The sequence below is a fragment of the Macaca thibetana genome, chromosome 15 (assembly GCF_024542745.1).
Source record: "Macaca thibetana thibetana isolate TM-01 chromosome 15, ASM2454274v1, whole genome shotgun sequence".
Lineage (NCBI taxonomy): Eukaryota > Metazoa > Chordata > Mammalia > Primates > Cercopithecidae > Macaca > Macaca thibetana.
Window position 1 is genome coordinate 6,042,751 of NC_065592.1, and position 12,402 is coordinate 6,055,152.

The 12,402-nt window shown below is 41.0% G+C and overlaps 2 protein-coding genes across 11 annotated transcripts in view; one reads left to right on the forward strand and one right to left on the reverse strand.

The window, feature by feature from the left end:
* GTF3C5 (general transcription factor IIIC subunit 5) overlaps window positions 1–12,402 on the reverse strand; it is an 870,547-nt gene that overhangs the window by 763,911 nt on the left and 94,234 nt on the right. The window lies entirely within an intron of this gene.
* SETX (senataxin) overlaps window positions 1–12,402 on the forward strand; it is a 102,609-nt gene that overhangs the window by 38,989 nt on the left and 51,218 nt on the right. For all 10 annotated transcript variants that reach the window (XM_050759656.1, XM_050759660.1, XM_050759657.1 and 7 more), the window contains one exon: window positions 10,606–10,705. In XM_050759656.1, the coding sequence (XP_050615613.1) occupies window positions 10,606–10,705 (100 nt within the window). The remainder of the gene's footprint in view (window positions 1–10,605; window positions 10,706–12,402) is intronic.

Below are 12,402 nucleotides of genomic sequence, written 5' to 3' on the forward strand. Positions count from 1 at the left end.
ACCCACCTCGGCCTCCCAAAATGCTGGGATTACAGGCGTGAGCCACCGTGCCCGGCCCTAATATTTGTATTTTTAGTAGAGACGAGGTTTTGCCATATTGGTCAGGCTGGTCTCAAACTCCTGACCTCAGGTAATCCACCCGTCTTGGCCTGCCAAAGTGCTGGGATTACAGGTGCAAGCCACTGCACCCAGCCTATTAGTGTCTTTATTTTTCTTGTCAGGTCTCAGTTCCCAAAAAAGAATCATCAAATATTTTACCTGGGAAGTGTAGGCATGGCAGGGAGCTGAGTGTGGGAAGAGGGCTGGGATAGGAGTCAGGGAGGAGAGGTGTTCAAGCATTTGGTATATACACATTTACTTTTTTTTTTTTTCTACATAGTATCCTCATCCTTCTTGCTGTCACCGAGGTCAGAGACTGCTTATCCTTTCTAGAGACAAAATCTCTTGTCATTTTTTGCTGGGATGAAGGAGCAATAGTTTCCTTCTAGCCATCCTTACAGAGGTCTGTTGCTTCCCAGTTGGACTTCACATTCTTGGACTTGCTAAGTTAGTTCCATTCATCTCTCTGCTTTGCAGCTTCCAAAGTTTGGTTACTCTTGTCTCTTCTTCTGTCCTTTTTGTTCTAATTGGTCAGTGCTGTTTTTAAAAATCTCTTTGGTGTTTTAGTGGGGTTTCAGGAGGGAAGGAAATGGTGTATGTTCAATCTACTTTGAAGTTACACCTTTCTTTTTATTTATTTATTTATTTATTTTATTTTTTTTTTCTTTGAGACGGAGTCTAGCTCTGTCGCCCAGACTGGAGTGCAGTGGCGCGATCTCGGCTCACTGCAAGCTCCGCCTCCCGGGTTCACGCCATTCTCCTGCCTCAGCCTCCGGAGTAGCTGGGACTACAGGCGCCCGCCACCACGCCCGGCTAATTTCTTTTTGTATTTTTAGTAGAGACGGGGTTTCACCGTGTTAGCCAGGATGGTCTCGATCTCCTGACCTCGTGATCCGCCCGCCTCGGCCTCCCAAAGTGCTGGGATTACAGGCTTGAGCCACCGCGCCCGGCCTACACCTTTCTTTTTAACCATACAAGTTCAGCCATCTTGTTTAATCATTCCTGGTTTATACAGGCCAGTAATTATTGGTTGTATTAAGATGCCTTGTTTAATTTTAGTTTTTAGTCTTTGTAATAAGCTGTGGGCTGTGGCGTCAACTGCAATTCTGAACCAAGAGTTACACCCTATTCCTGTTGTAATTTGATGCAATTTTACTTTCACTTTGTTAATGGGATGCTATAGGTTGTACAGATTTTTTTTTGTTTTTGTTTTTCTGAGACGGAGTCTCACTCTGTCACCCAGGCTGGAGTGCAGTGGTGCGATCTAGGCTCACTGCCAGCTCTGGCTCCCGGGTTCACGCCATTCTCCCTCCTCAGCCTCCTGAGTAGCTGGGACTATAGGCGCCTGCCACCAGGTGTCCGCCACCACATCTGGCTAATTTTTGTTTTAGTTTTTGTGTGTTTTGTTTTTTGAGATGGAGTCTCGCTTTGTGGCCCAGGCTGGAGTGCAGTAGCCGGATCTCAGCTCACTGCAAGCTCCACCTCCCGGGTTTACGCCATTCTCCTGCCTCAGCCTCCCGAGTAGCTGGGACTACAGGCCCCCGCCACCTCGCCCGGCTATTTTTTTGTATTTTTTAGTAGAGACGGGGTTTCACCGTGTTAGCCAGGATGGTCTCGATCTCCTGACCTCGTGGTCCACCTGTCTCGACCTCCCAAAGTGCTGGGATTACAGGCTTGAGCCACCGCGCTCGGCTGTTTTTGTGTTTTTAGTAGCGACGGGGTTTCACTGTGTTAGTCAGGATGGTCTCAATCTTCTGACTTCATGATCCGCTTGCCTCAGCCTCCCAAAATGCTGGGATTACAGGTGTGAGCCACCATGCCCGGCATAGACTTTTTTTAGGAGGGTTACCAAATTTGGTTTATATCCTATTTAGAACCTGAAACATAGATTTAATTATTTGGTTATGTTTATTGCAAGTGGAACATAGTGACATTACGTAGAATTATCCCTCACAAAAAAAGTGAGAACAGATTCAGCTTTTAGAAATGAGTCCTTTGTATATTGATGTGACTGGAAGATTATTTTTTTTGATCGCTGTATTTAACACATGAAAGTGTTAATTGGATACATGTGCACTGTTTTGCCAGGGACCAATTTTTTTGCAGTCAGTTGTGGCAAATACTCTTTTATTTTAAAACTTAGATGTGCTTTCTGTTTCCTGCAGTCCTCTACTGGTACCTCTATTGTGTAGCGGTCACTGTAGGTTGCCTGGACAGGGAGCAGGCAGGCAAGGAGTACTTTTCTTGGGCACCAACTTCGATTCTCAGTGCCCAGTAGGGAGATGGCTCTATTTCTTTAGCCAATTTCAGACAAGATTGGGTGAATTTAGGGTGGTATGGCTATAGACGCTTTGGCTAATTTCAGATTGTAATCAGTTCTGTGGGGGAAACAGATAGGCCAATATGATGAATTGTTGTGAGTGGCGATATTGGGAGGCTGCTCTTGAGACCTGGCTGAGATCCAGAAGAAGAAAGTATTGTTCGGGAGGTGGGGTGGAATGTCAAGAATGTAATGCCATGAGATGGGAACTGAGTCTTATGAAGAAAGAGATTAGACTGGTATGGCTGAAGTAAAGTAGCTGATAAGGGGTAAAGAGAAATGAAATAAGATTGAAGAAATAAGAGTCAGATACAGCCCTGTAAGCCGCAGGTTGATGTTTCATTCTCAGTTCAGTGAGAAGGTACTGAAAGCTTTTTATTTGGTTGGTCATTTAGACTGGGGGAATAGTAACATAATACCAGTTGACGTTTTTTACACACCATTTGCTGTTGCTATGTGGAGAGTAATCTGTGGAAAGGTAAGCATAAATGCAGTTGACCAGTCAAGGGGCTACTATAGTAGCCCAGGAGAAAGATGGTGGTGGCTTGATTTGGGTGGTAGCTGTAGAAATGGAGAGGAATTCAAGATATTGGGGGTAAATTTTAGAGAGAGTACTTAGAAGACTTGGTGATAGAATTGAGGGGGGAGTTTAAGAAGGGAAGATGATTCTGAAGTTTTTGGCTTAAGCCTCTGGTTAGATTGTGATGCTGTTTACTTGATGTCAAATGATCATGGGTTAATGGCCCTCTCTTTTGGGAGTGACATTGCTGAAGCCAGGGAGTGTAGTTGAAGATGTTAAACTGATACATATTGTGAGAAACTCTGGGGCAGCCTAGGATGTGATTGGGTTCTTGGGATGGGAAGGAAATAGTAAGTAGAGCAGACTAGAATTCCTATAGATGGGAATTAAAGTAGAAAGGAATTTCTTAGGTTTTCGCCCTTTTTTTCTTCCCCTCATTACCCTGGGCTAGAGTACTACCCTTATGTTACTTTGTGGTGCAGGGCAGGAAAGTTGCAACTAGCTCATATCTGCCAAAAGCAGTGGGTAGCATTAGGGTGGCATTGTATCCCAGCTCCTATGAGGAGTAATTAACAGTGGATATAGTTGGATTGCTTGGTTCTTGAAAGTTCACTTGTTCCCTCCCATCCCTAAGACTGAATTACTGTAACCAAGGAAGTCAGAATTCAGAAAGGTAAGTATCAGGATAGACTTAGAGATTATAATACTGAAATGCTTATTCCCAGAGTTGTATCCCCATGACTCTCTACCCTACTCATCAGTAGAGATACAGAAGCTAGGTGGTGCTAGGCTATAGCCACTTGTTCCTGCAGTGTTCCTTTGTAGCTGATGTGCCTGGTCTCCCTGGGGAGCATGCATTCAGAGGGGAACATCTGCATTTCCTGTCTGGAGTATAGTCACTATAAGAGAAAAGTAACAAACCAAACAATGTGGAGCAGATAAAGCAAAATTATTGGAATAGTCAGAATAAGATTTAGCTATAAGCATATTAAATATCTCAAAGAAAGAGCGTGGTGGAAACATGAAGCAAGAAGGAAAAACCATAAAGAACGACAAACAGGAGCTGGTTGGGGATAGAGGACACAATAGTTAGAGAACTCAGTAAATGGAGTGGCTAGTACATGGATACAACTGAAGAATGTATAGGCAAGCTAGAATGTCCACTCAGATTCCCACAAGTTATCATGAAAGGATAGAAGCAGAAAATAGAAAAAGCAATAAAGTGGATAGAGAAGTGTTAATATATGTGTAATAAGGATCTCAGAGGGAGAGAAAAAAAGTATAAGACCAAGATTTTCTTAGAGGAGTCGAGAGTTGAGATTGAGAGGGCTTTTAATGCCAAAGGAATATAACTGAATGAGTGTATACATAAACAGCTATATCGAGACCTTTAGAATGTATTTAAAAATGTAAGTTCCGGGAACAATGTTACCTGCCAGAAATAAAAAAAGGCTAGAAAGGTTTAAGATGAAAAAATGGAAAAAGATGGCCAGGTGCAGTGGCTCATGCCTGTAATACCAGCATTTTTGGAGGCAGAGGCCAGAGGATCGTTTGAGCTTGGAAATTTGAGACTAGCCTGGACAACAAAGTGAGACCCCGTCCCTTTTTTAAAATAGGAAAATTATACGGCAAACAAACATGAACCAAAGAAAGCTGGAGTTGCAAGTTTACAATCAACATTTACTTTAACATGAGAACAATTCAGAGGGGCAAAGACACTAGATATCAGTAAAAGGAACAGTTACCCAAGCGTATACAATTGATTGTGAACGTGTATATATATAATAATTCAAAATAGACGAAGCAACAATTGATGGAACAGTTGTAGATAATGACAGCTGCTATAGATATTCAGTGATATAGTTCATTAAAATGACAAAAATGGAGCAATGAATAATTGGAAGAGACACGGTTCTGATCATTTGCAGATGACCTACATAGAAACCCCAGTAGCATCAATATTTGGGCACAAGATGGATGTGCAAAAAAATAAGTCGTGTCCCTCTGTAGCAGCAGTAGCCAGTTAGAAAATATGAAAGAAAATATCATGGTAACTGGAACTGCATACCTGTTAGTAATTAGTCTAATGAATGCATGAGACATTTATGGAAAACACTTTAAACTATTTTAAAGGTGATGAAGATGTTTAGTCTTTTTTTTTTTTTTTTTTTTTTTGAGACGGAGTCTTGCTCTGTCGCCCAGGCTGGAGTGCAGTGGCCGGATCTCAGCTCACTGCAAGCTCCGCCTCCCGGGTTTACGCCATTCTCCTGGCTCAGCCTCCGGAGTAGCTGGGACCACAGGCCCCCGCCACCTCGCCCGGCTAGTTTTTTGTATTTTTTAGTAGAGATGGGGTTTCACCGTGTTAGCCAGGATGGTCTCGATCTCCTGACCTCGTGATCCGCCCGTCTCGGCCTCCCAAAGTGCTGGGATTACAGGCTTGAGCCACCGAGCCTGGCCCGATGTCTAGTCTTTTGTTCAAAATGGAGAGGTGCTATGTTCATGGATGAGACAGCTTCACATTGTAAAGATGTGAGTTCTTTCTGAATTCATTTATAAATTTGATGCAGTTCAAGTTAAAATCCCAGTAGAATTGTTTTGAGGTGATTGATAGACTTATTTTAAAATCTGTAAGGAAAAGCAAAATGTATTATAATAAAATCACTTTGAAAAGAACAGCATAACTAGGGCATGGGGGGAATGATACTTGCCTTATCTGCTATGAAGCTGTTTCAAAGCCGTAGTGATAGACATATATGAGAGTGGCACAGGGCAGGCAGATAACCGGAGAAACAGTGGGAGTCCCTTTGGCTCCTAAGAAGGAACTCTTCCTTCTTGCATATGTGTCAATGTTAGATAAAATGAGATAAATAGGACATCACAAATCAGTGGGGAAGGGATAGGTCGTTAGAGGAAACTGGCCTACTTCACTGGGAAAAAACAAATTAGGCTAAGATTCATACTTTATAGCACGTAAACTGGTTAAATCATATGTTTGGAAAGTAAAACTAAACAAATTGAAGAAAATATCAGAAAACATGTCAGTTTAGGTGATGAAGGTAATCATAAAACCAAAAAGCATTAGCCACATTAATGGATTAATGAATATTAATGGATTTTATTCTGTCAAAGTTAATGTCTTTTTAGTGAAGGACTCTATATTTGGAGTCAACTGATAGGAAGAAGAGAGTTTTAAAACATTCCTCAACTGGCAAGAGGTTAGTAGCTAAAACACAGAAAGCACTTTTGTAAATCGACAGCAAAAAACGGAAATCAGTAGAAGATGGACAACAAATAGTTTGCAGAAGGGAAAACTTGGTGTTAATAAGTATATGAAGTGTTACCGAAAGGAGGAAAGGAAGTTAAAATAACAGGTGAGGAAAAGTTTGTGATCCTTTATGATCTAGCAGTCATCCCTGCATAGACTCACTAGAAGAACGTATACACGTCTGTCCATAAGGGATCTGTCTTGGATGTCATTTATAGGATATAGAGTTGGAGCTGATTAAAAGGATGGATGAATAAAATGCTGTTTCATACTAAAGAGTACTATGTGAGTCAGTCCCAGAAGACTTAAAAGTTGGTTGAAAACACAAAACACCTAGTTTATAGTAGAATACTATTTGTCTAAATCTCTCTCACACACAGCCCTTCTGGATTTTTCAGTTATACTAACACAGCTATAGTGGATACCTAGGGTGGAGGTTGTCATGGAAGTGGAATCAATCAGGGATACAGGAGAAATCAAATGATGAGGGCCTTGCATAGACTCTTGACAGTGTGTCACGAACTGGAGATTTGGATTAGCGCTACCTGAGATGGGTAAGGAAAAATAACAGCAAGGAGGTCATCATTGAGTCTGATGGGTGGGCGATTTTTGTGCAGCAGTGGTTAAGTCAGAAACCAGATGTAAAAGAAGTGAGTGGAAGGAGTGTTTTGAAAACATACACGTTGATGGGGAACAGGAAAAGGGGGGCACTAAGCTAAATGGTCATTTGGAGACAAGGAAGGGTTTTGTTTATTGTTGACAGGGTTTTCTTAGAGCAAATGCAGTGTATATGCTCATGGGAATGAGCAATGGGCAGGAAGAAACTGATGCAAGAAAATGGATAATTCTAGGAATTTTAAGTCCTCAAGGGAAGAGGGATCCAGGACAGAAATCAGAGAGTTTGCCTTAGACTTCTGTAATGAAAGGGGACAGGACATGGAAATGAATGTCAGTTCCTTTGTCTGTTTTGGGGTTTGTGTTTGGCTGTCTTATGTAAGGCAAGGACAGTCTTGGTTATTGGGAGCCAGTGCTGCAGGAACTTCTTTGCCCCAGTGAAACAGCTGTTGTTCTAATAATGTAATTTTTTGGCCAGGCACAGTGGCTCATGCCTGTAATACCAACACAGGAAGGCCAGGGCAGGCGGATCATCACTTGAGGTCAGGAGTTTGAGACCAGCCTGGCCAACTTTGGTGAAATCCCGTCTCTACTAAAAATACAAAAATTAGCCGGGCATGGTGGTAGGCACCTGTAATGCCAACTACTCAGGAGGCTGAGGCAGGAGAATTGCTTGAACCTGGGAGGTGGAGGTTGCAGTGAGCCGAGATCGTGCCACTGTATTTCAGCCTGGGCAACAGAGCAAGACCCTGTCTTAAAAAATAAAAAATAATAAAAATAATGATAATTTTTTTAAGATAATTTTCTCGGGATCACACACACACAAAACCTCATTATAACCAAACAGTGTATTTAGTCTATGTGGAAATATTTTTATCAAAACATAGTATTTATTTGATCTGAAAAATGTTAAATTACTAAATTATTAGGAACAGCCAGTTTTGTAGAATAATCTATTCTTAGTTACTGGGGAAAAAGAGAACTCAGACCTCCTTTGAAGATGAGCCCTGACTATCTGTCTTTCCTGTCTGGAGTGGGAAGAACAGGGACATAGTTTGCTTCTTTGAAGTGATAGTGCTTTGTGAGATTGTTACAACATTACCACTGACCTTTATTTAATACTTGGAAAGCTAGCCGGACTTGGTGGCTCACATCTGTAATCCCAGCACTTTGGGAGGCCAGGGTGGGTGGATTACCTGAGGTCAAGAGTTTGAGACCAGTGGGCCAACATGGTGAAACCCTCTCTCTACTAAAAATACAGAATTTGGATCAGGCGTGGTGGCTCATTCCTATAATCCCAGAACTTTGGGAGGCCAAGGCGGGTGGATCACCTGAGGTTGGGAGTTCAAGACCAGCCTGAACAACATGGAGAAACCCTGTCTCTACTAAAAATACAAAATTAGCCGGGCGTGGTGGTGGGCGCCCGTAATCCCAGCTATTCAGGAGGCTGAGGCAGGAGAATCACTTGAACCCAGGAGGTGGAGGTTGTGGTTAGTCGAGATTGTGCCATTGCACCCCCACCTGGGCAACAAGAGTGAAACTCCGTCTCTAAAAAATAAAAAATAAAAAAAGTGAGCCGGGCGTGGTGGCGCATGCCTGTCGTCCCAGCTAATGGGAGGCTGAGGTGGGAGAATCACTTGAAACTACGAGGCTGAGGTTGTAGTGAGCGGAAATCATGCCATTGCACTCCAGCCAGAGCAACAAGAGTGAACCATCTCAGAAAAAAAAAAAAAAAATTGGAAAGCCACTGTATATTTATCTCTGTTCAGTGTATTCTGAATGTTCTTATGTTCAGAGAGCTTGTTTTCTTTTTATTGTTTATTTTTTACAGCAGCTGACACCTTTTGAAAGGAGTACGTTTTCTAACCATCTGCATGATTTTTCATCCTCTGAACCTAGTTGATTACTTTTACCTTTGATAATGCTCTGATGGACCACAAACGTACACTTGTTTGTACTTTGAACAGTTATTTAGTGTGAAACTACTAGCTCATGTAATTTATGATTTCTTAATTTCCCAGGGCCCCATGAGTTATGAAACAGATAAACCTGTAACTGCATCAAATATACAAAGCTGTGAATTATGTTGTATATTGAGTATCTATTCATTAGGACTTTTTACCTAGCTAAGTTTCTCTTTGATAACTCCGGAATTTCAGTTATCTTTAGTCGATCATTATAGCTTGACTATAAGAGATCCACTTAATCTCTGGCTCGTGGGATTGCTGTAGAAGTTAATATTAGGCCCAAATAATAGGATCTTCCCTCCTTTTTCCAAGATGGAAACTATCTGGGATCTTCTGGGTACTCTTAGGTAAATCCCTTGTGACAAAATTTTATTGATCCAGTTTTTTAATCTTTGTTGTACACACTAGGATGCATTTTAACAGCTTTATTAAGGTATACTATACCATAAAAGGTACCCTTTTAAGGTGTATAATTGAATGGTTTTTTTTAAGTAAATTTACAGTTGTATAGCCATCACCCCAACCCAGTTTTAGAACATTTCCATTGACCTAAAACAATTCCTTCTGCCCATTGGTAGTCATTCTTCATTCCTACCCCTAGCCCTGGGCAAACACTAATCTCCCATCTGTCTGTAAATCTGCCTCTTCTGGAAATGTCACGTACATAGAAGTGTACGTATGTGGTCTTTTGAATCTGGCTCCTTTCATTTCATATAATCTTTTTGAAGCCCATCCATGTTGTAGCATTTATTAATAGGCCATGGCTTTTTATTGCCAAATGAGATTCTGTTGTATGGATATATTACATTTGCATTCACAGCTGATGGACATTTGGGTTGTTTCCAGGTTTTGGTGATTGTAAATAATGCTGTGAACGTAGAATGTGCTTTTGATGATGATTCTATGGAGTTGCCTTACTGTAGGGTACTCTGGGTGATACAAACTGATCATGACTATCATGGTCGAGAGTCTGACCGTACTAGCGGATAACACAGATTCAGTATTGTTTTGTTCCCTGTCCATAGCATAACCCTTGTGGAGTCTTAGTCGGTTAACCAGTGCAGAAGCAGTTCAGCACCAGTAATCTTTGATGATAAGTTTCTTCAGAGGATCTGAAGGCTGGTTGTTGATTTAAATACTTAATGACTAACTGTTACATTTAGACAAAACCCTTCTTAGGGCCCAAAAGGTAATATATTTGTTAGTTTTTTAAGAAGTGAAACCTAATATGACTTTTTTATACTAGTAGTCTTCCTAAATTTGTTTGGGATTGGGAAGTCTTATTTCTCAGAAGATCCTTAAGGATACTTCTCAGTTTGGAGCTTTGACAAATTGGAAGATAGGTATAGAGCATTTTATAAACTGGCAGGATGACATGTTGGTGAGAAATCCCTAAGGTTTGCAACAAATCTAGGTCCTTTTGGACTTGTGAGCTAGCTGACCTGGTTGGGAAGTAGCATTCTACCGGAGCTGTCCCGCAGTACATTATGCACTGCTGGAAATGCTCCACGTCTGCGCACAGCGGAGCAGCCACAGATGGCTGTCGAGCTCTGCAAGTGTGACTAGTTTGACTGAAGAACAGAATTTTTATTTTTTAACATTTTAATTAAATGTAAATAACTAAATGTAGCTAATGGCTACTGAATTGGACAGGACAGTTCCAGATAATTTTATTAACCCACTGCGAATCAGTTTTTAGTTTCTGTCACCTAGATTCTAGGTTCTGGATTTTACTGTTGCTTAACTTTGGAAAATGTTACTATTTAGCATCACTTTCCAGGAATGTTGCTTTCTTAATTTGCTTTTGTGCTTTGTGTAGGTGGCGCAGGAATGGCTCAACTCTCCAAATAGAGAGAATTTCTATCAGTTGCAAGTACGAAAATTTCCTGCCGATTATATAAAATACTGGGAGTTTGCGGGTAAGTTTTTTCTTATGCAACTTGGAATATATGATATAATAATTTGGGATTTCTAATTAAGAGGAGATAGCATTATTTGAATTTAGGGGGACACAAATTTTCTAAGCTGAATTTGTGACTACTTAGAATATGTTTTAAGTCTTAATGAGGATAGTTGCTGGGACAATTACGAATGTAAAATTCATTATTTTTTTCCCACTCTGTGGTTAGAATACTACAGGCTGAATTGTCAGTGGAGGCTGGTAACGGGAGAGAGGGTGAGTGGAGGGCTTTGGTGGGGGTGTTGCAGTAATAGTCTTTACAGATTCTGAGTAAATCTTCCTGGCATCTCTTTTTTCATTTCATGATTGATCTGAACCACATACCACTTTTATATACTAGTTATAAATACACCAAACATTCAGAACTCTTTAAAATAAAATGAATAAGTCCTCTTTTTACCCCCAACCCCCATCCATCCTTCTCTGTAGATGTGCTTAAAAAAAAAATGAGGCTGGGCGCAGTGGCTCACGCCTGTAATCCCAGCACTTTGGGAGGCCGAGGCGGGCGGATCACCATGTCAAGAGATTGAGACCATCCTGGCCAATATGGTGAAACCCCATCTCTACTAAAAATGCAAAAATTAGCCGCGCGTCGTGGTGGGCGCCTGTAGTCCCAGCTGCTTGGGAGGCTGAGGCAGGAGAATCACTTGAACCAGGGAGGCAGAGTTTGCAGTGAGCCAAAATAGCGCACTGCATTCCAGCCTGGCAACAGAGCGAGACTGTCTCAAAAACAAAGAACAACAGCAACAACAAAAATTATATGTTATATTGTATTATATACTATATTCTTATAGTAAAGCTAAAGAAACTAAAATCATAAGATATATTTATTCTTCATTAAGTGAAATGGATCATCATAAAGGTCTACATCTTTATCACTGTCACGCTCAGTAGACAGATGAAGAGGAGGAGGGATTTGTCTTACTGTCTCGGGGGTGGCAGAGATGGAAGAAAACTATGAATGAGTGGACCTGCGCACTTCAAAGCCATGTTGTTCAAGTGTCAGCTGTGCATTGAGATACAGTAGCCACAAAGCAGAAAGAAAGCAGGTGTTTGGTGGGACCATATCATTTTCACACATGGTTTAGTAACAGTGAGCCATTTTTATTAGGGAATGATGAGAACTGTCCTAAAATCTAAGTTCCTAGATACCAACCAAGGGGCAGCCTCTCAAGTAGATCTTTCAAAGGATAGCATGCCTGCTATGTTAACTCTTTTTTGCATAGCATGTTATGAATAATGCTGCTGTAATCACCCATGTATCTCTTAGTGTTCTTCTGAACGTATTTTTGTTCAGTTTATATCCAGAAGTAGATTGTGGAATATTAGGATGTGTATAAGTTCAACTTCAGTAAATAATGCCAAGCCTGTTGTATAAAATTATATTCCACCAGCAATGTATGAGAAGTTGCATTGTTCCGTGTCTTCAGCAACACATTTGTATAGATTGCTTTGAGATTTTTAGCTATTGGGCTGTGTGTATTGATGGTGTTTTATGGGCTTTTGTAATGTCCTTATTAGGGAGATTGAGCATCTTTTCATATATTTAGTAGCTGTCTTAGTAATCTCCTTTGGAAAGTGCCTGTTCAAGGCTTTTGTTCATTTTCTGTTGTCTTTTTTTCAGTTGATTTGTAGGAGTTCTTTATATAATCTGGG